We start from the raw sequence: 23,018 nt of genomic DNA on the forward strand, positions 1-23,018 counted from the left end.
TACCTCTCTCCTCCACCCCATCCACTCTCTCGCTCTCCATTTTCACACGTCAGTCCTCTGTCCAGACCACTTCCCCAGTTTCCCTCTCTAAGCTCAGACTCTGATGCCATAGTCTGGCTCAAGGCCCTCTTCCTTCACAAAGACTTCCCAGACTGCAGGGACGTGTGGGTCTGCCCTCCGCTGTGTCACCTTACAGCATGTGCCAATCCTTCCGTGGCTCCCTTCTCTCTTATTCAGACAAATCACTCAGTATTTCCAGGCTTCAGCTTCTTCCTCCGTAACATGGGAAGAATGACAGTATCTCCACTTCACAGGGCAATTTTGAAGACTGATCGTGACAGCACAAACTAAAGCAAGTTCCCACCTAGAGTCCCAGGGGGTATGTGACAAATGCCAGCCAAAAAGTCCACTAGTGCCTCGGTCAGAGCAGGGCGTGAGGCAGGCACTCGGGTAACTCTCTGCTCTGTTGACCAGCTCCTGGAGCTCCCTGCACAAACAAGGCACCTTAGATAGAAGATGCTTGCATTTCCATTATAGTGCTGGCTCTGTGGTCTCTGAAAATAGAACAAAGCAAACAATGCATTTGAGGCCAGAACTGGAGTGTGACTGGGGCAGGGGGGTGGGGGGGGGGGTGCGCCTGGGTGACTCTGTCGGTTAAGCGTCCAACTTGATGGCACCTCAGGTCACGATCTCACGGCTCGTGAGTTGGAGCCCCGTGTCAGGCTCTGCGCTAATAGTGCAGAGCCTGCTTGGGATCCTCTCCCTCCTTTTTGGGCCCCTCCCTCTCCCTCTCTCAAAATAAACAAATGAAAAAAAAAAAAAACAGAGCGTGATTGGGACATTCGTGAGTGTGGTACACAGGTTCTGAAAAGAATCTAGATTTCTCAACAAGAAGAAAAGTCTATAAAAAGAGTCTCTAAGGGAAAAAAAAATTTGAAAAGAGAGGAAGAGATATTTGGGGGTTCTTTAAATCTTAGTATTTTGGTTCGGCAAGATGACCTGTAAGTTTTAAAGGGGAAATTAAAAATGCACTGGGCATGGTGCTTGCCACACTCAATTCCAATGCTCACAGCCACTTCACAAGGTTTACATTTTCTCCATTTAATAGCTGAGGAAAACGAGGGCCAGAGTGTATGTCTCAGCCCAAACCACACAGTAGAGTTGGGACTCAAGCTCGGGTCACCCAACACCCAGATCCATGCTCCCCCACTCCGTCAGTAGAAACGGCCAGGCAGGTGGCTCACCGCTGGGCACTTGCAGGCAAATTTCCGTGTGAGTCATTGCTTACCCCCCTCCACCAGCTATCCCAGAGGAAGTCCATTTCTGCTTGATGGACCTCTGGGGTGCCAATGTTTCCATTTGAAAAAAAAAAAAGTATCCACTAAGTGCACGGTTCTATAATCCACACAGTCTTCCCAAAGCCTGAAAATCAGAACTGATTTTCCCTCTCTGCTCTCAAGTTTTATCTGTGCTCTCTGAGGTTGCCGATTTTTTTTCTCCTCACAGTTCAAAAATTTCTAGTTAGATATTTTTTTTTTTCCTAAATGTCTCCGTGTACTAATCAGCTTTTTCATATGCATTTTGCCATTTCTAAGACGTCAGGAGTAGACGCCCTCCAGCAGCTGCTAAATACCATAGTTCGTGCCCCAGAAGGGTTATGGCTGCTGCCTCTGTTCTCTATATTCCTTAAGCCTCCTCCCCTCGCTCCAGCAAGCTCAACCTCTCACAGCTCAAAGCAGGCTAGGCAGCCCCTTTCTTCCTAACCCTTCAATCAATCACTTCCACAGATGGGTTTCTTAATATTCCAACCTCTTCCCAGGGCAGGAAATCACAAGGGACAAGACCATTTTAGGACTGCGTCTTTACCTCCAAATTCCCTTTCCTAAAAATCTTTGATACGTGGCTTTAAATATTCCTTAGATGTATGGAATTTTCACTGAAAAGGCTTCCAATAAAATTCACATCTTCCATTTGACAGAAAAGTGGCCCTTAGGCACAAATTAAGGCATTAACAAGCCCCTTGTCTAACCTCTAGCCAACCCCCGCCCACCTCATTCCTACTGCCTTAAATCTTCCATCATTAGTAAAAGCAGCCACCATTTATTAAGGATCAGGTAGTGCAGACACTGAGAACTTTGTTATCTCATATAGTCCCCTCAGCAAACTGAGGAGAAATCAGAGGCTTGAGGGTTTCATGAGCTGCCTCAGGTCACCCAGCAAGTGAGCGTGCAAGCAAGCAAGGCAGCTAGGATTCAAACCTAAGTCTGACACCAGTGTTCTCCCTCTAATCATTACACAATACCACTTTTGTCACAAAATAGCTTCTTTCCTCCTAAAATAAGCGCTTCTTTGAGCATGTCCTTCGAGATCGCTACCACAGCAGAAGAACCCAGAAGGCCCTCTGCTAGGTCAACACATTTTTACTACAAAAGGAATGGGAAACAGCAAAGGTGGGGCAGGGGGCAGGGCAGAGGTCCTGAAGAGTGCTTTCACCTCGGGCCTCTCGCCTCCTATTAGAGGTCAGATGAGCAGTCCCTGGAACTGGAATGAATTTGTGCTCGGTTTCCCACTCACTCATGTGTTTACGTCCCTGACTGGGAAGAAAGAGCTGATGTGACAAGACTCTATTTGGAAGAGAAGGCAACATGGCTCCATGTCTGTATTAATTAACCACGGCCTCCTCTTGGCATTTCTTTCCTGGCCCCCTCACACTGGTCAGTGAGTCATAAAATGAGGACAAGACTGCAGGGAGGTGAATACCGTAGCCGCACAGCCATGAACCAGAAATGACAGGGCACAGGTGGTTAGCAACTTTCTTTCCCCAGGGGTCTCCCCTCCCACACACCACCAATGCATCTCTAACTAAGGGGAGCACAAGCATTATCCCATAACAGAGCAAGAATCTGGAATGTGCGTCTGAGCCAGCACAACCAGCCACTTGAAACTAAAGCCTTCACCCCTCCGTCACTATAATGTATATGAAGCCTCAGAACACTTTACCTTTGCTGAACTTTTTTTTTTTTAATATTTGTTTATTTTTGAGAGAGACAAAAAGCGAGAGAGACACACACAGACAGATGGTAAGCGGGGGAGGGGCAGAGAGCGAGGGAGACACAGAATCCGAAGCAGGCTCCAGGCTCCGAGCTGTCAGCGACGAGCCTGAAGTGGGGCCCAAACTCACAAACTGTGAGATCATGACCTGAGCTGAAGTCGGATGGTCAACCGACTGACTGAGCCACCCAGGCGCCTCACCTTTGCTGAACTTTCAAACTGAAACACTTCATTACACTATGACAGCACAGCCGGCACGAACAACCTAGTTCTTCCCCCACTTACTTCGTGAGGCCCATTTAAAAAAAAAAAAAACAAAAAACATTATTAATGGTCAAGAGATTCCAACAGACTTTGCCTGCCAAGATTTACTTGGCAGAGGAAAGATACTCCGTCTCCTGAAACGTAGGTTTAAAAGTCAGTTCCAATCTTCATTTTGCTGAACGTTTCACCAACTCCCTGGAGGGAAAAATCATAACTCTGCGCAAAACCAGCATTTTAAAAATGAAATCTCAGCGCCCAGTTTTCTCACGCACTTACCCTCAGTGTTGGAAGTGATGACGTCTTCCACCCCTAACACTTGGCTCCCTCGACCCAGTGGTATACTGTGAGCTGGCAAGGGATAGTTTAGAAGAACGACCTTTCCTTCAGGGAGGGCTGGAGGAACATCCTCTTCTGATGGTGGTGCCCCTCCAAATGTGTAGGGGTTGATGCTTTTGTTTTCAGGATACGGAGGCAGGGTCCCCTGGGAAGGATCCAGTGACTCTCCTTCTATTTCTGATGGAGCTGGGCCTCTGGTCCCTGGCTGTTCAGAAGACTCAACGCGAACGTTTAAATCTGGGGTGTCCATCCCCCACGGATGTCTCCCCTCTTTGGGTTGAGGGTTCAAGGTGGCAGATTCCGTTTCAGGGTAGAATGGCCAGTTACTAGAGGTCAGATGCGGCAAAGGGGAGGCCAGATCAGAATTCGGTGGAGACATTCCACCCCCCATGGGTCTTGACTCAGCTTTCGATTGGAAGGAAACATCAACACTGCTGTGGCCATTCAGTGCTTCCTCTGGTTCACTCGGAGCATATTTGACTCCCCCCTCATTCTCATTCTCATCATAATAATCCAAATTGTCCTCAGTGTAGTCACTTTCCAGGACCTCAGGGAGGCCGAAGGAACGCTCGGGGGGAGCTGCAGAGTGGCCTTTGGAAAGGTCCCCTCCAAGTGCTGCTGGCCTGATATTGTCCAGTCGGGGGGTGCTGCCGATATGAAAAGCCCACACTCCAGGAGCCCCCAGGTTGCTTTGTCTAAATAAAAAGGAAACAGTGCATGACCAAAGTGTCCATTCGCCCACCATCCAACAAAGGTGAGCAATTTATTTTAAAACTGAAACACTGTTAAGATCAGATTCAGAGTTTTCATCAGTGTATAAAACCAAATAAAACCAGGCTTATGTGCTAACTAAAAGGATTATACTGGAATTTTGATGTAAACTACCTCTTACTCAACATTAGCTTTCAGAATGCTGGACCATCAAATTAGAAATCTGCTTTAAGGGGCACCCGGGTGGCTCAGTCAATTTGGCCTCTGACTCTTGCTGTCAGCTCAGGGCATGATCTCTCGGTTTGTGAGTTTGAGCCCCGCATCAGGCTCTGCGCTGACAGTACAGAACCTGCTTGAGATTCTCTCTCTCCTTCTCTCCCTGCCCCTCCTCCGCTCTCCCTCAAAAATAAATAAACGTTTTAAAAAAGAAAAAAAAAATCTCTAAAATCCACATGTTTTATCTAAAATCTGGCTATTTGAAAACAAATAGAGAATGCAGGAATATTCTATACGTCCTCTACTTTTAACACACTCGGAAAAATGTATGCTTATACAACTTTGTTAAACACTTAAAACAGTGACAACTACGTACTTTTGAGATTTAGTCATATACCAAGTGCTTAATGTTCTTCAGTACAATCTACAAGGTAGGGGCAGTCATTATGCCCAATTTTACAGAGGTGAAAATAGTTTAGAGAGGCTAACCAATCTTCTTAAGGTCATACAACTAGTAACTGGCAAAGCTTGGACACGAATTCACCACTAACACCAAAGCCCATGCTCTAAATATCTACCTTATGTCAGAAAACCAATATACTAGAGTCAGTCGGCATCTGAATGATCACTGGTCTTCAGACTGTTACAGACATTTCACTGTTTAATCACATGGATTAATCAATATAAACTAACTCACATAGAATTGTGAGTCAATGTAAAAACACTCAAAGAAATATACATGCCCAAGTGTAAAAAATGTTGAGCAAACGCAGAACAAAGTTAAGAGGAATATCAGAAAGTAGTTTTGGGGCACCTGAGTGGCTCTGTCCGTTAAGCGTGCAACTCTTGATTTCAGCTCAGGTCATGATCTCACGGTTAGTGGGATCAAGTCCCATATCAGGCTTAGCACTGACCGGGCAGAGCCTGCTTAGGATTCTCTCTCTCTCCCTCTCTTCCTGTCCCCCCACCCCCGCATGTGCACGTGCACTCTCTCTCTCTCTCAAAATAAATAAATAACCTTAAAAAAGAAAAAAAAGAAAATAGTTTAATCAAAATTCCATGGGTTATAGGTGAGAGGTGTTCAAAAACATCTGGAACCAGAGAGCTCACGTGTTTTCTTTATTAGAAAAGAACATGGACCCCACTCAGTTTTCTCAATGCCCCAAGGATCCATTATTTTAGTCAATGATACATTCTAAAGAGAACTACATAAAAGACTTCTAAAAAAAATAAAAACAAAAACAAACAACAACAACAAAAACTTGAACAAACAAGGGTCTGGCTAGTTTGAATGCACCAGTTTCTGTACTCCTCTGGTGTACGTGCAAAATACCAAGCTCAAAGTCCCCCCTCTAATCAAAAAAAATTATGGGGGTCAGTGAGTCATAAGGCTTAATTTAGAGAATAACAAATTTATCGAATCATTATAAGAATCATTGCTCATTTGGGTAGGAACTCATCATGTTCACATGGATTTCCATAGCAATAATAACTTTAGTACAATTCTAAGAATGTCTCCTTCCCTCCTTGTCTGCCCATCCCTTGCCCTTTTCTTCCTCTCCTCCTGTCCACCTTCCCCTCTCCCACTCTCTATCGTGTGTGTGTGTGTGTGTGTGTGTGTGTGTGTGTGTGTGTGTGTGTGTTGTGGTTATTGTTTCTGCTGCTGCTCTTATAGTTACTTTAGGGAAAGAGGAGCAGAGAAAACAAAACTGTGATCTCTTGTGCAGTATGCTATATATGCTTGGTACGTTCTAAGATTCCATGTTGGTATTTTTCCGGCAAGCAAATAAGGAACACTTAAGTAAGAAGAGAGAATCCTGAGGATCTGAGGATAGTTAGTTTATTATCGCATCAGAGGTGTTGCAGCTATGAAATTTCTTCTTGAAGTTAGAAAAACTATAAAAGTTTCAAAGACTAGGAAAATACAAATTATGGCAGAAAACAGCTAAATAAAACAACTCTCTAATGAAATATAAATCACTATCCTGGTTTTTGTTGTTGTGCGTGATGGGAAAGTAACCAGTTTGAGTTTATCCTAAAATCCGAGGTCATTCGGAAAGCTCAGAGATAGAGAAAATTTATTTTCTACAAAGGAAAACAAGGCCACAAAGTGGGATGACAGTGCCTTCCTCCCTGGGCTGTTAGGAGGATTAAGTAAGAACACCACATAAAATGCCTAGCATGAGGCCCTGCACACGATTAGTACTTAGTAATTACTGTCTTTCAGGAGACAGAAAAGTATAACTTCAAAAAACACAAATGTGTGCATTCGCATTTAAATTTGCAGAAGAGGAGTTATGCCAAATACACTATGGATTAGATAATCCATTACCTTTAAGTTCACAATTATAAGACAAGTTTGAGGAAGACAAAGATTCCACTGACTAGAAAGATAATTTTATTATTTAGAGATGCATACTGAAGTATTTAGTATTTAGCATTAGCATGATGTTTGTGATTTACCTTAAAATACTTAAGTGTTTTAAAAATGATGAATAATATGGCAAAATGTCAACAGCTTCTAAATCTAACTGATGAGCTTCTGGGTATTCATTCAGCTATTTTCCCCACTTTTCTGTGCATTTTTGAAAATTTAAATTCGGAAAAGTAAAATAGAAGGTTAAACTGAGGACCATTTCCACAATGGGGAGGTAGGGAAAGCCTTTCTAAGAATAACAAAGGAAAAGAGTACTATCTTTGATGACACTAAACCTACAGCTTCTTGATGTGGAGTAACTTTAAAGATGAACTGGGCAAAAATATTCACAGCATATGAGAGAATTAATACTCTTGCTGTAATTTTTATTTATAAGAGCTCTCCATGCACACCCCAGTAGAAAATAGCAAAGGGCATGGGCAGAGAAGTCACAAAGATGGATAAATGGCTATTACACCTATGAAAAGGTGTAATCAAAGAAACGAGAGTAAGGATCTAATCAAAGAAATTAGAGTGAGGATAGCAATTGATACCTACCAGATTCACAAATATTAACAAGAAGCTGTTGATCACAGTTCTATACTATTGGTGAGCATAGAAACTGCACATTTCTGAACGGCAGTTTGTTGATGTAAATCAAAGTGTTAAAACTGTATCTATCCTTTCTCAGCAATTCCACTCTTAAGAAGTTATCTTTACCAGAAATAAGAATCTGAGCAATGTGTGTTATGCTGTGTACTACAATGATATTTCTAAAAGGAAAGATAAAAAACAAATTCATCAGTAAGTTTTTATCTTAATAGTGTGGTATAAAAATGATGCAATGTTCGATAGCCTTAAAACGATAAAACGAACAGATTATCTTAGTGAATGATACCTATAAGACATTGATAAATGGGAAAATGCTACATGTATAGCAAAAGAACCATTTTGGTTTTAGAAAGTTTTTGCATAATTCTTAAGTTAGAATGACTGCTAATACTGGTTATTGCTTGAAGCAGTGATAATGGGTAATTTGTGCTTTTATTTCACATTATTCTGTGTGTTTGTACTTTATATTTTATATTAAGTATGAGCTATACTTCAGAAAAATCTGTCAGTCCCCTATCTTCTGTTCTCAGCAAGGAACTCAGAAGAAGCATCAAAGACACAAATGAGGCACGGAGGGAGGTAAATGGGAGTGCTGCGTGTGTGTGTGTATGCACGTGCAAGTCTTTGTGTGCACGTGTGTGTGCATGTGTGTGTGCACATGTGTAAGCATGTGTGTTAGTTCCAAGGGTTTTTATCACCGTGGTGGGGAGCGCAACTGCTTTTTCCTACAGACTTTTTGGCCCCCACCGCCTCCTGTACCAGGAGTAGAGTCAACACTCATTCCAGTGCTCTGAAATTCTACCCATTTATTTGTCTGTCTACCAGAGTATAGGTTGCTAGACAGTGTGCAGGGCCGCTGTCTCAAACATCTTTGCATTTCAAGTGCTTTGCCCAGTGTGAACTCTTAATAACGTCTGAGGAGTAGAGAATCTGTGGCCTCCAGAGACGAAAAGGAAGGTGAAACCAGAGGAGAGAAAGCAAGCAGCTAAATTTTCTCACGTCTGAACTAAAAGGCAGCCTGGATGGAGACCTAAAGATGCCCAAGGTTGGTCAGAAGACTGGGAAAGCAGAGCGGGATTCAGCAGCACAAAAGAAGGAGTTGGGGACTCCAGACTTGTGCTTGAGTTTTGGCCTTGCCACTTAATTACTTTGAGGTCGTAATTTAACTTCCCTAAGCTCATTTATCAAATTGAGAAGATAGTAGAACTTACCTCCCAGGATTCCTGTGAGTTTTAACCAAGACAACTTCTGGAAAGTGTTTTACACGATGTTTGGCAACTACTAAGCCCTCAAAACATGTCAGTACTAAGTAACCAGATCTGGTTGTAGGGCCTGCTCTCTGATAGCTGAGCAGAGCGGATGGCATGTAAAAGTGTGAGGTACTGCAGTGCCCAGGAATAACATAATGGAAGGGAGACACAGTTAAGGAAGGCTAAGTAAACAGTGTAGTCCGCCTGGATTCTAGCCCAGTATTAGGGAAAGGAATAAAAGCAAAGATAGTTTTTACAAGCCCTGAAATTAGTAAGTTATGAAATGGTGCCGACCCAGATAGGGTGTTGATGCAGACGGACACATAGCACAAGGGCATATTATTGCACTGGCAGAGGAAGCCTCTGATGGCACTGAGGAATGTGCTCAGTTCTGGCGACCTCATGGAAAACCAACCAGTATGGTTTCAGTTAATGAAGCCATACAGAAACCCTGAGACCTCGAAAATGCTACCAATGTGTTTGGTTTTCCCTTTTCCCCAAATTACACTATACTTGATTTAACTTTTAACGTGTATCTGCCTAAAAGACTAAATCACAACATCTCCTCTGGTGAAATGATTAACTTGGAAAAATCTCAGTCTGGGCAGTTATATTACTGGACATTTTTATGTGGCTCCAAGAGCAATGTTTTCCATAGCAAGCCTCAGTGGCTGTGCAAACACATAAACACTGTTCTGTTTCCGGTATCTATACCCAATAGGGCAGGAAAAACAAAGGGCCTTTTATATTTTGGTGACTTTGTTCCCCCTAGGGTCTAATCTAGTTCCTGGTTTTGACCTGATGCCTCCAGTAGAAGCCCCCAAGATATTATTTAATGGTCTTATGGCCGCTTGAGTTTGGGTAGCTCCAAAGGGTCCTCAACATCAGACAGGGAAGGGCTTATGCCCTGAGTTACTTACTGGTAGAGATTCTTCACAGACTGTTCAGTGCTTGTCAAGCTGAAGTAGGGACCCTCTCTCTTCAGGTCATCGACCTCCCCTCGGCAGAAGCCCACCCGGGCAGGAAGCTCGAGCTGGACGTTATAAGACTCTTTGGGGCGGGTTCCAAAGAACTGAAGGCCATTGGCAGGGTAAAGAAAGAGGGCGTAGGTATCAGACTCATCAGACGCCAAAACTGCCTGGAAAGTGTTCCGCTATGAAAAACAAAAAATAGGAAATATTTTTAATAAAAGAAACAGAAAAGAAAAACAAAACAGAATGCAGACAAAGCATCATAAAATACAAAGGGTTTGCCCCCTTCTTAGAATTCCTCCAAATTGCTTTTGTACCTTATATTCTTCTCAATTTCCTCTCCAAGTTACAATTTTGTAAGCTATACCATTATAATTCTTTTTTTATCATTTAGATTAACACTTGAGATGTGCATAGGTAAGAAACACAGGTTACAAAAATAACGTTTTTTTTTTCTAAATTTTTTTTTTTTAATGTTTATTTATTTTTGAGACAGAGAGAGACAGAGCACGAACGGGGGAGGGTCAGAGAGAGAGGGAGACACAGAATCTGAAACAGGCTCCAGGCTCTGAGCAGTCAGCACAGAGCCCGACGCGGGGCTCGAACTCACATACCACGAGATCGTGACCTGAGCCGAAGTCGGACGCTTAACCGACTGAGCCACCCAGGCGCCCCACAAAAATAACGTTTTTAAGGTTTCATATTGTTCTCATCCAAACCTCTTTAAGAGCTAAGAGCAAGGACCAAAATTAACCTGTATATTCCCACAGCCACTGGCCTAGTTCACTGTCCCAGGAACTCATGTGGATCATTCATTCATTCATTCATTCATTCATTCATCTGTTACTGAATACCCGTGATGGGCAGGCATGGTGTTAGCCAGTGGATGATCTAAAGGCCTCCTTACTGTTCTCACACCCTTGCTGTCTTTCCTCTTTCTGCCGCCTTTTCACACCAGCACGCGAGTTAGCCTACCCTCACTTCACAGATCAGGAAACAAGACTTGAGGGCTAAGAGATCTGCCTAAGGGCTGGTAGCTAGTACGTGATGGCAGGCCAGCCGGCTCCAGAGTCTATGCCCTGTGCCACTAGGCCACCCTAACTACTCCTTAGCGTGCCATTCAGGGCGGTTTGTAAGTGCCCTAAACTCTTTCCCCAGGTTTAGATCCACTGCATCTTCATCGGACTACGTAACATTCCCCATCTGTGTCATGTATTTTACTGCTTCTGTATTTTTGCTCATGTTTCCCTGTGCCTGAAAACCTTCCTAACATTCCAACACTATCCTTCTGAGGCATTTTGTGATTCCCTGTAGATTTATTTCTGTTCTCCGACCATCCACAACACCTTTGTGGGTATTTCTCGTTAGCATTCACCTCATCTTGCTTAGTTAGCTGTTTATGTGTTTGTAAACTCCATTATTAATCCACTCTCACATTAATTCAGCCAAGTGCCTACTATGTGCCTACAAAGCACTAGACATTATGCTTGGTGCTGAAGAAACAAAGGAAGGGAGACTTTCTGCCCAGGACATTCTCACTATTTCGGAGAAGGAACGGCCATGACTGGAATTCAGGAGAGTTGGCGGAGAAGATAGTAGAGGCCAGAGGAGGGTGTGTGAGACCTTAGGGTTGGGCTGGGGAGGCGTCACAGAGGCAGCCTGTGAATGCTAATAAACACAGGAGGAGCCAAAGCAGACCAGAGTGAGAGACTGAATTAGCCACAAACCCAACACCCACGTCCTTATAGAATCACTCCTTAAAGGTCATTTCACTCTTGTATTTTCAGCCAGACACTTTTGCCTTTACCTACATAAGGCTATCTCCACCCAACCCCAAATGGTCTGTTAATGGTACTTCCTTATCTTAAAACGACATTATATTTAGGACTCTAAGAAGGCTTCTCTCACTAAATCCCCCTCCTTTTACAATTTGGTAGGGGACTGGGAAGTATTTATAAATAACACTACTTCCTAAATAATGTGACTCTTATTTACTGGTAAGGAGTATTATTTCTCCATTTTGCTAGACAGATAAAAGCAGGCAGAGAGAAGAACATCACATCTTACTAAATAAAAGAGGAAACAAGAGGAAAGTGTCCTGCATTTCGTTCTGTCCATGGCCCTTCACCATATGGTGCTCAGACTCTTCTAGTGTTTACTCTGCCTTTCACAAGCTTAATTTCAAAGTACAGTTTTGAGGTTTTGCTTATAGGACAAAGCAATTCAGGTGTTAAAACGCTTTTAAAGAAAAAAAGAAGGCACACAACCTTTCTTTTTGTTCTCTAACGGAAAAACTTACCTTGCTTTGCTTCCTTTTTTTAAAAGATTTTATTTTCTTTTTAAGTTTATTTATTTATTTTGAGAGAGAGAGAGAGTGTGAGTGGGGTAGGGGCAGAGAGAGAGAATCCCAAGCAGGCTCCACACTGTCAGCGCAGAGCCTGATGCAGGGCTTGAACTCGTGAACTGCTAGATCATGACCTGAACCGAAATCAGCGCTGGACGCTTAACCTACTGAGCCACCCAGGCACGCCTTTATTTATTTATTTATTTATTTATTTATTTATTTATTTTTAATGTTTATTTATTTTTGAGAGAGACAGAGACAGAATGCGAGTGGGTTGGGGCAGAGAGAGAGGGAGGCACAGAATCTGAAGCAGGCTCCAGGTTCCGAGCTGTCAGCACAAAGCCTGACGCGGGGCTCGAACTCACAGACCGCGAGATCATGACCTCAGCTGAGGTCAGACACTCAACTGACTGAGCCACCCAGGTGCCCCCCAGGCACCCCTTTAAAGATTTTATTTTTAAGTAATCTCTACGCCCAAATGGGGCCCTGAGATGGAGAGTCACATTCTCTACCAACCGAGCCAGCGAGGCACCCCTGCTTGCTTTCTTGCTTTCTTTAAGCACACACACTTAAAGATGGCAGAGGTGGAGCGGGGGTTGGGGGGGTGGTGGGGGGAGGAGCCACTAGTGTACTTGTTATTTTTGTAGTTGTGGATTGTTTCATTAGCAAACTCGACTGTTCCGAAAACAAAAGGCAGAGGACGCTTTCTAGAACGTCTCAAAGCTAGGAAACCATAACTTCTGCTGAATGTCAACAAAGCCTACTCTGCATCATATCTCTACATAATACATACTACATCATCAATTAATGTTGATTCCGTAACTTCAGAGTACCCCATTTGTCAGAATCAACAAAGTTCGGCTAGGGAAAGAAAAGTACTCGAGGAAGGAGAAAGGACCTGTTGTAATTATCTAAGCTTTCAAAGCTCCTGGCATTGATTACCTATGGCAAATGTGAGGAAGGAAGCATCCTGGTTCTGAGTTTAGAGAAATTTTGTAAGATAAGGAGGAGGGGGGTCCTAGAGACTGCGAGGGAACTGAAGGGAATGGGGGAAGAAGGGAGGGAGAAAGTAAACAGAGCTGTGAAGGGGAGTGTCTGGCTTTTACTGCAGGGCCTGGGAATTTATCACTTTATTTTATTCATTCTTTCAGTCAATCAGTCAATAAATTCATTCCAATGAAAATTTATTCAGTGCCTTTTATATGCCATCCCTGAGCCAAGTGCTTACTAGACAGGTGATAAGCCTTTATTTAATCCACTTGTCTCCACTGAAACAGGCCAATAGGAGGGTTTTAGATAGAATTTATGATCCCAAAGTACAGGCCAAAAGAGGTTGGCTGTTCAAAAACCACCCACACACCAAATGATCTCTTTTGAAGTTCTCTGTTTCGGCCCCACAAAATTCTACATCTAATTGCTAAAGACCACACTGCATGAAGTCCTGAAGGGGTCCTCCTCCCAAAGTACCCCTCAACTGGCTTCCAGACCGGAAGGGTCTTCACATTTCTGGAGACTAGCGCCTTTGCAAAAACCCCACATGCTCTGTCTCTGAAGACAAACCCTCAGATGGGCCGCCAAACCCCACAAAAGGGTCACTGGTTCCCAACTTCCTTAGGATCCCAGGGAGGAGAGAGTGACCTCTGTGGGAAGAGGGGCAGCACAGGAAGGATCAGGGCCAGTGGCTGCCTTGTTTCAAGGTTTCTCCCATCTTGTTATCAGAAAGAGAGACAAGCCAGAGTCATCAGTAGAAACCAGGCAGGGTCTGACTCTCCCCTGCAGGTATGGGACATCACCAATCAGTGTTGACGCTCAGCAGAGCCATGCTGGCAGATATAAAACATGCCCTTCTACAAACTTCTGAGTTTACAATTCATGCAATTGATTTCGGTCATCTGGCAAAAAATCAGAACAGCGCCAGCCGGCCTTGTCCCAAACAAGTTTGCCTATAGTGAATTACAAAAATTACAATGAAAGGGGCACCTGGGTGGCTCAGTCAGGGTTAAGCGTCTGACTCTTGGTTTGTGCTCAGGTCATGATCTTGTGGTTCATGGGTTTGAGCCCTGCATCGAGCTCTGTGCTAACAGTGCGGAGCCTGCTTAGGATTCTCTCTCTGTTTTTCTCTCTTTCTGACTCTCCCCTGCTCCCTCTTCTCTCTGTCTCTCTCTCAAAAATAAATAAATAAAAACTCGGGGTGTCTGGGTGGATCAGTTGGTTAAGTGTCCAACTTCGGCTCAGGTCATGATCTCATGGTTTGTGAGTTCAAGTCCTGCATCCGACTCTGTGCTGACAGCTCAGAGCCTGGAGCCTGTTTCGGATTCTGTGTCTCCCTCTCTCTCTGTCATGCTCTGTCTCTCTCTCAAAAATAAACAAACATTTAAAGTAAATAAATACATACATACATACAAACATACATACTTACCAAAAAACTTTAAAAAAAAATGAAAATTAAGAAGTAGGATAACTCCCTACAAGTGTCACAAAGTTCTCTTTCCTGTCTGTCTTCCTTAGGGTCACATGTTCTCTACAGCGGTGGCATCACTGACTTCTGGCCTCCAGTGTTTGGTGCAAGCACTAATCTCCACTCTTTAACAGATTTCTCCATCTCCCAGTACCCATACATTGCCGTCACACACAAGACTTCCCTTCATTTTTATGCCCTAAATCCTACAGAGATAAATTCTCTAGTCTCTAACGTGACATCATTCCTGACTCTTAGCCTTTAGCAAAACTTCAGCATTTCATTAAGCAATTTCCATATATGTCTCTGTTGAGTACATCTTCACAACTATATCTTAGAGTCAGGTTAAACTCTTTCAGATAGAACCTCAGACTTCTCCTCTTCTGGACTTCAGCTCCAGAAGTCAGTGACCTACAACAAAGTCCTGCTTTTACCTCCCATTTTCTCTCTGGACCCACCCCTTCCATCAACGACAATCATCCTGTGACACAAGTCAACACACCTTGTCCCCACGGTAAGGCCTCTGAAGTGCAACCTTCCGCCCATCTTGTGCAATCCCTTCATCCATTTCTCCGGGCTCAGGAAAAGCCTCATTTGGAACAACTTCTCCTGCTACCTTATTCTCAAGGTCCATTCTTTCCGTCTTTCCAGCCCAACTTAAATTCCAACAGAATATCCCCCCATGTCACACAGATCTGTGTGACCCAGTTCTCCATAACTCCCATCACTCAAACAACAACAAAACAATACCTCCCTCCCCCCAAAACCATAGCTAAAGTAAACACTAGTCCTCTTTACCTCCATCAACAAGTTCTTTGAAGGCCAATACCATGACTGCTTTGCCCTGTGAGGTACCTAAGACAGTTCAAGGAATCTCAGATTACCTGAACTGATAAACACTACTCATTTTTTTTTTTTTTTTTTTTTTTAGTTGCAATCACCCCTGGCCATTCCTGCAACATCAGGTACCATGTCCTGTCATACCCACCATGAATTCCCATGGAAAGAAAGAGCAACAACTGAAATTGTTTTACATGGTAAAGATGCCATTCCTTTGATATCTTCAAGTTTCCGGCAACTCCGTGACATCAGGTTAGCACGTCAGGGTTCAAGAAAGCCACACAGAACTCACACAGTGCTTCAGGCAAGGCAGATTACTGCTTGCCAAAATCTATCTCCAAAGAACTATTAAAATAAGAGCTCAAATCACAGGGCTCTTTAAAGTATTCAGAAGAACCTTCAATGTGGGTAACTGAAAAAAACATCCTCTCTCCAAACAGAAGAACCCTTATCTCCTTTCGAAATGAAACAAATCCCAAATCCAAATGAGCATATGGCGATGTCTGAGGAATGATTTTAACTAGAAAAGTAAAAGAGAGATGGAATCTACAAATCCTCTTGTACTTCCCACCCAAAAGAGACCAGACAAAAGTTGCAATTCAGAAAACCTAGTATTTAAAGAATCCTTATGCAAAGGGCTTCCATCACAGTGTCCTTACAAGATAGAAAAATTAAAAAAACTAGAATCTGGTCCTATCAAGCCCACACAAAGGAACACAGATTGGCTGAGCAACCATACCCACTAGGTCTAAAGGGATATAAGGACTACTTAAAAATGTCACCCTACCTAAAAATGCCACATTAGTTAGGGGCGCCTGGGTGGCTCAGTCAGTTAAGCGACCAATTCTTGATTTCGGATCAGGTCATGATCTCACGGTCATGGTGTCGGGCTCTGCACTGATCATGGAGCCTCCTTGGTATTTTCTGTTTCTCCCTCTCTCTCTGCTTCTCTCTCTCTCTTTGTTAAAATAAATAAATACAATTTAAAAAATATGTTTAAAAAATGCCACGTTAGCTAATTCTCACAACAATCCTGTAAGGTAGGCATTGTTCCCACATTTTACAGGTGAGAAAACTAAGAATGAGGCTGAATCATTACTTCCAAAGTCACTGGATAACCTTTCATAATCCACATCTTCTTTCAAGATGTTTTTATATTGTCATTGGCTTGACAACCACCTGAAAGTTGGGTGAGAGAGCAGTATTCCTATGCTACAGATGAAACTGAAAAAATAATGAACAAATTCACCTTGTCTGTATTGTAATTTTTGGTTTCAAATGAGCTCTGATAAAAATGGAATTGTAAAACTCTACTGTGATTTCACCGCCCCAGCACTTCTGTGTAACTGTTCATCTCCCTGATTCAGCCTCACTCAATTCAACATCATCTGTCTTTATTCTACTGAAAAGTAAGACAGATGCAGCTGAATTCTCTTTAGCGCATTGGAATACTAATTTAGAAGTAATAAGGCATCAATAGCATCCTTGGCAGCCAATTTCATTTCAAGTTCATTCTTCCTTTGAATGAAATATGATTCTAAGCATTCTTTTGGTACTAAGATCACACCAAGCTTTATTTATTGGAAGTCTGTGGAAAAAGCACAATTATTATTGTGTCCACCAACATCACTCGAGCTAAGGAAATGGGTCTTGCATGAAAAATTTGGGTTAAAAGCAGTAAAACAAAACAAAACAAACAAAACAAAACAAAACAACTGGGGCACTTGGCTGGCTCAGTCAGTAGAGCATTCGACTCTTGATCTCAGGGTTGTGAGTTCAAACCCTCACTGGGTGTAGAGATTACTTTAAAATAAAGGCAATTAAAAAAACTAAGAATCAAGAAATGTGTCCTCTAAGCCTGCCTTTGCCTAACGAGGAGAATTCTGGACAACTGTATTATCTTCTATTTGCCATTATCTGTGAAATGCAAACATAATTCTTATCTTGTAGGACTGTTGTGGGAAGACAGTATGATAAAATAATTGTTTTAAGAATTAAGTAGATAGCTTGAATAAACAACATATATAGTAATTGTTTTAGTAATCTTTCCTTTGAGCCCTTACCCTCTCAATACAGACAAAAAGAACTTTAGAAAAAAAAAAAAAAAAATCAATCCCCTGCTTAAAATCCTTCAAAACCCTTCCCACTGCCAAAGAACCAAGTTCAAACTCCCAGCAGAACATGATCTGTCCCCACCCCATGGCCTTTTCGTCCTCATGCCCAACAACCGTTCTTCTTCAGTAATAATGCACCACATGCAATGCCCAAAACACATTACACTTTACAGCACATGGGTGATGTCACATGCTATTTCTTCTGAGACTGTTCCACTAAGCTCAACTCAGATTCAAAACTACTTCCTCATTAAAACCTTCCCAGATTGAGGGGCACCTGGATGGCTCAGTCGGTTAAGCGTCCGACTTCGGCTCAGGTCATGATCTCGTGGATCACGAGTTCCAGCCCTGTGGGCTCTATGCTGACAGCTCAGAGCCTGGAGGCTGCTTCAGATTCTGTGTCTCCCTCTCTCTCTGCCCCTTTCCAGCTCATATTCTCTCTCTCTCTCTCTCTCTCTCTCTCAAAAATAAATAAAAAACATGTTAAAAAAATTAAAAAACAAAAACAAAAACCTTCCCAGATTGAGTCCCCTAATCAGGAAGGGTCAGCGTTAGTCTTCTTAAGTGAAGATGCTATTACACTTATCATATTATATTACACATAATCAATGTCCTCACTAAAACTATGAGGTCTTTGGGAGTAAAGAGTATTTCCTTTCATTGTGTCTATACCAGTTCTGAAATATAGTTAGTGTACAAAAAACAATTTGTTGGATGAATAAATCTTAACTACATTTAAATATAAATTACTTATACACACACATACATATCTGCCACATGTAAGACATATGTTTACAAAAAGAGACTGGAAGAAAACACAACCTCTGGTTACTGAAATTGTAAATAATATTTGTTTTCTTATTTTCTACGTTTTTTATTATAGGTGTGGTATATTTAATTGCAGGTAAGTGTTTTGAACTGATATACAAAAACGAATGGATGAGTGAATGAATGAGTGCAACATAATGATGGCGAGCCTTACCTTATTCATCTTTCTCCAACCCCCCACCTAGCCCAATGCCCTGCACTAAGAAAGTGCTCAATATATATGTTTGAATTGAATGTATTCTGTTGAATTGAATAATTGAAATGTCAAACCCACATCTGTAAAAAAAAAAAAAAAAAATTACTCAATGAACAAAACTAAATGTTGCCTGACAAAAATTAAATGTCAAAAAAAACCCACCACAAATTCAAACACTTTTTTCTAGATCTTTTCAGAATAGCCTTCTGGGCATATTTCTCTTACAGAACACAAAACAAGAATGGCCACCATCTTGAACTACTCAGGGAGTGTGGACAAGCTACTTGATCTTGATCTTTCAGGGAGGATATGTGCCATCATTCTACAGCTAAGAAATATAATGAGTTAAAATAGAAATAAATTATAAGAGTTTCAGCCCTTCGAGTACGCCATTTAAAAAAAAATTTTTTTTTTTAACATTTATTTATTTTTGAGACAGAGAGAGACAGAGCATGAACGGGGGAGGGTCAGAGAGAGGGAGACACAGAATCTGAAACAGGCTCCAGGCTCTGAGCTGTCAGCACAGAGCCCGACGCGGGGCTCGAACTCATGGACCATGAGATCATGACCTGAGCCGAAGTCGGCCGCTTAACCGACTGAGCCACCCAGGTGCCCCGAGTACGCCATTTTAGATTCAGGTCTAATTTCACGGGAGCCCTTACCTATTCTAAGAATGAGGCAGTTCACCACTTGCCAAGCTACCCTGATCCCACCTGAGGTCCATTTGGAGTTTTTAGATCTTGCTGCCAAGCCTAAAGACTGAGCGCTTGGGTTGTTTTAGTTGCTCAGGTAGACACTATAAAACAAATGGAGGGCAGTCCCCTGTAAACTAGGGGGCACGTAAACTAATATCTGCAGGGCAATTTGGCAAAAGCTATCAAGAACCTTATGGAAAGTGTATTCCCAGGGCGCCTGGGTAGCTCAGTCGGTTGAGCATTGGACTCTTAATTTCACTCAGGTCATGATCTCACGGTTCCTGGGATGGAGCCCTGTGAGGGACTCTGTGCTGACAGCACAGAGCCTGCTTAGGATTCTCTCTCTCATGCTCTCTGTCCCTACCTAACTTGTGCGTGTGTGCGTGCACACACGCGCGCACACACACACACACACACACTCATACACACTCTCTCTCAAAGTAAATAAGCTTTCTTAAAAAATAAAAAAAAAAATAGGGGCGCTTGTGGTTCTGTCGGTTAAAGGCCCAACTCTTGATTTCGGCTCAGGTCAGGATCTTACGATTCGTGGTTTCAAGCCCCACCGTTGGGCTCTGTGCTGGCAGCATGGAGATTGCCTGGGATTCTCTCTTTCTCCCTCTCTTTCTGCCCCCCCCCCCCACTCTCTCTCTGTTTCAAAAATAAATAAACTTTAAAATAAATAAATAAATAAATAAACAAATAAATAAATAAACAGAAAATAGAAAAAGTGTATTCTTTCTTGCCCGTCAATTCCACTTCCTAGACTATCCAGTAAGGATATGTGCAAAAAATTTAGCTAAAAAAAAAAAAAAAAAAAAAAAAAAAAAAGCGCTTCACCAAATTATTCATAATGATGAAAAACTGGAAATAATCTTAATGACCACTGAACACAGTGGTCAATTCATTGTGTGGAATATTATACAGATATTATAAGTGATGTCAGAGAAATGTATTTTGTGACAATGAAATATATTGACAATACACTATGTAGTGGAAAAAATAGTTTACAAAACTGTGTGCAGTGTGAACCCATTATTGTTAATAGACAGTCACAGATAAATACAGATATTAATAGGGGAAAAAAAACTCCGGAAGATATAAATGAAAATGTTTAACAGTGATTATCTTTGAGTGCTAGTAAAATGAGAGGTTGTTCTTTAAATTGCCTGTATTTGCTGATGTTTTTCCTTCAATGAACATATAATTAGAAATAATTATTGTATACTTAGAGGTGATTCTAAAAATAAACAACCAAACAGTGAACCGCCTTGTGTTCGGAGGGCCTTCCGCATCTGCCCTGGGGCCCTCCGATCCCTTTGCTAGAATTCTGTAGCCACCTCTCAGATCCTCAGAGGATGCCTAAAGAAGCCTTCTCCACTTCCCAGTCACTTCAGCCCAAGTGCCACCACAAGATACGGCAGGTTCAGCATGAGAGCAGACTCAGAAGAAACTCCAAGCCAGTCCCTGAGTTCCAGCCCAGAGTTCAAACCCATCCCTCCATTGGCCCAGCGGCGCAGCACTCCTGGTCAGTTACCTCTTCCGAGGGCGGCGCCCGGCGTGTGGTCTCCTCGTAGGCGCCCACCTGCTTCCAGGTGACCAAGAAGGCGTGGGTGGGGGTGAAGTGCGCGGCGGTGCGCGGGAAGCCTGAGCGCACGTAGCGGGCAGCCAGGTCCAGCACAGCCCGGGACGTGTCCTCACGGTACAGGACCTGGCCCCTGCCCTGGCTCGTGTCGATGTCTGCCAGGAAGGGAGCAATGGCCGGGAAGTCTGTGGGGAAATCATCGTCCACGTACTGGGTTTCCCTAGGGAAGTCCTGAGTGGAGATGATACCGTTGGTGCCCACCTGTGAGAGGAGGGGGACAAAGGTGACGGTCGCGTACGCGGCAGGAGGCCCACGGGCAGCCACCAAAGGTCCAAATGTGTGCGCTCACCCTGCTCCACATGGAGGGAAGGGAACCGGCCCGGGCTTGAAGCTCCCCCTTCCCCACCGGCTGGGAGCCCGATTCCTGATTTAGGGCGACCAGCGCAACTTTAGCCGCTGTCCCACCAACCCCCTCTACCCCCACGGAGGGGTGCGATAGGTCCAGGAGCCCTAAAGTATCTTCTCACTTTCCGCACCACGCTGGAGGAAACCTCTGGGTCCGAGGAGGGAACACACCAGCTCTGCACCCGCGCACAGCCTTCTCGAGGTCCTTACTGGAAACCCCACTGGCCGCCCCAGCATCCCCACCTCCTTTTCCGCCTGGGACGCTTCTGTGGCTGCGAATTTGTGGATCTGAATTCTCGCTCTTCCTCTCGAGGTAGAGAAAAGCAAGTCAGACAGCAGCATCGCTGCAAAGCCAGCTCCCACCCCAGGGGCGCTCGGGGACAGCAGGGCGTGCGGACTATTTCCTCCCCCTCGGAAGGCAGGGGTTCGGTGAGAGCCACACCACACGGACCCCTGGGAAGAAGCTGCGAGACATCTGCCGGTTCCCACACCAAGCGGGGGCTGAACTTACGTAGAGGTAGCTGAACTGAGCTTCGTAGAAGCGCAAGGGACTCGCCAGCTTCACCGCGGCTGAGCTTTCGTCGTCGCCCTCCTGCAGGAGCTGGTCCCCCCAAGACTGCCCGTAGGGGAAGAGCTCGTCCGGGTGCAGCGCCGCGGCCCGGGACAGCAGCAGCAATAACAGCAGCGGCAGCAGCGGCGGCGGCGGCAACGCCCGGTCCCCCCGCATGCTGGCTCGGCTCCTGGGCTGCCCCGCCGCAGAGCCCGTCCCGGCCCGGCCCGCCAGCCCGCTAGTTGCGCCGCGCCAGCCTCCAACCTGGATCCCCGCGGGCGCCCGGGCGGGCGGGGACTCCGGGCCCTCGCAGCGCGCAGACTGGCTGCGGCCCTCGGCCGGGGACCAATCGCCGGCTCGGGGAAAGTTCGACAGCGGCTGCCACATCTGGTTCTCGTTAAAAGTTTTCTAAGGCAGCGGTCGCGGGAGCAGCGGGGCTGGCGAGGTAGAAGCCTCCGGCCAGGGCTGCCGGGAGTGCTGCTCCGCTCCGCCTCCGCAACCCGAGAGCGGCCGGGCTCGCTCCCGCCCTCCTGCAGGGGCTGCTCCGCGGGGCCTACGAGCCCCTCCCCCAAGACCAAATGGCCCTCCAAGTCCGAGGGCAGCGGCGCCGCAGGAGAGGACTTCAGCGCCAAGGGGGAACCCCGCGGTGGCGTGTGCAGCTGCAGGCTGGCGGGCGACGGGGTGGTGGTGGGGTCCCGGGCGCCCCTCGTTCTCGAGGCATAGTCGCAGCCACAGCTCTGTGGCTCCACCCGGAGATGCCCTGCGGAGAAGCGTGCCTTTGTATGGAGATGAACGGGGGCGGGGGGCGGTGTAATTCCTAAATTCCGACCCCCCGTCCAAAGGCCACCGACGGGGAAGACTGGGCTGCCCGGCCGAAATACCCACTCGTCAGGGTCAAGAGGCGCCGTTTAAAAAGAGAGTGGGAGAGAGAGCGCGCTGTTTACCTTCCCCGGGGAAAACGGCACCTGGGAAGGCCATGAAACACTACTGTGTGTGATCGGCTCCATTTGGGGCATGGAATGAAGCATCCTCTTTGGGCACCTAGCGGAAATGGGCGAGGCGCCAGGGTGGGGGTACGCTGGGTCTCTCACCCCGTGAGCAGGGAGGTGGTAACTTGAGCCGGTCCCTGGGACTGGAAACCGCACAGCCTCGAAACCAGCTGCTAGGTGTGGGGGAACC

General features: G+C 44.7%; 1 protein-coding gene across 1 annotated transcript in view; it reads right to left on the bottom strand.

Moving 5' to 3' along the window:
* NID2 (nidogen 2) overlaps positions 1-22,565 on the bottom strand; it is a 67,524-nt gene extending 44,959 nt beyond the window's left edge. Inside the window, exons 1-4 of the mRNA XM_078448250.2 lie at positions 21,801-22,565; positions 20,837-21,145; positions 9,777-10,009; positions 3,592-4,346 (exon numbers count right to left, since the gene is read on the bottom strand). Coding sequence (XP_078304376.2) covers positions 3,592-4,346; positions 9,777-10,009; positions 20,837-21,145; positions 21,801-22,226 — 1,723 coding nt within the window. The 5' untranslated portion in view covers positions 22,227-22,565. The remainder of the gene's footprint in view (positions 1-3,591; positions 4,347-9,776; positions 10,010-20,836; positions 21,146-21,800) is intronic.
* Between the last annotated feature and the right edge of the window lie 453 nt (positions 22,566-23,018).

This window comes from Panthera onca, chromosome B3 (assembly GCF_046562875.1).
Source record: "Panthera onca isolate mPanOnc1 chromosome B3, mPanOnc1 haplotype 2, whole genome shotgun sequence".
Taxonomy (NCBI): Eukaryota; Metazoa; Chordata; class Mammalia; order Carnivora; family Felidae; genus Panthera; species Panthera onca.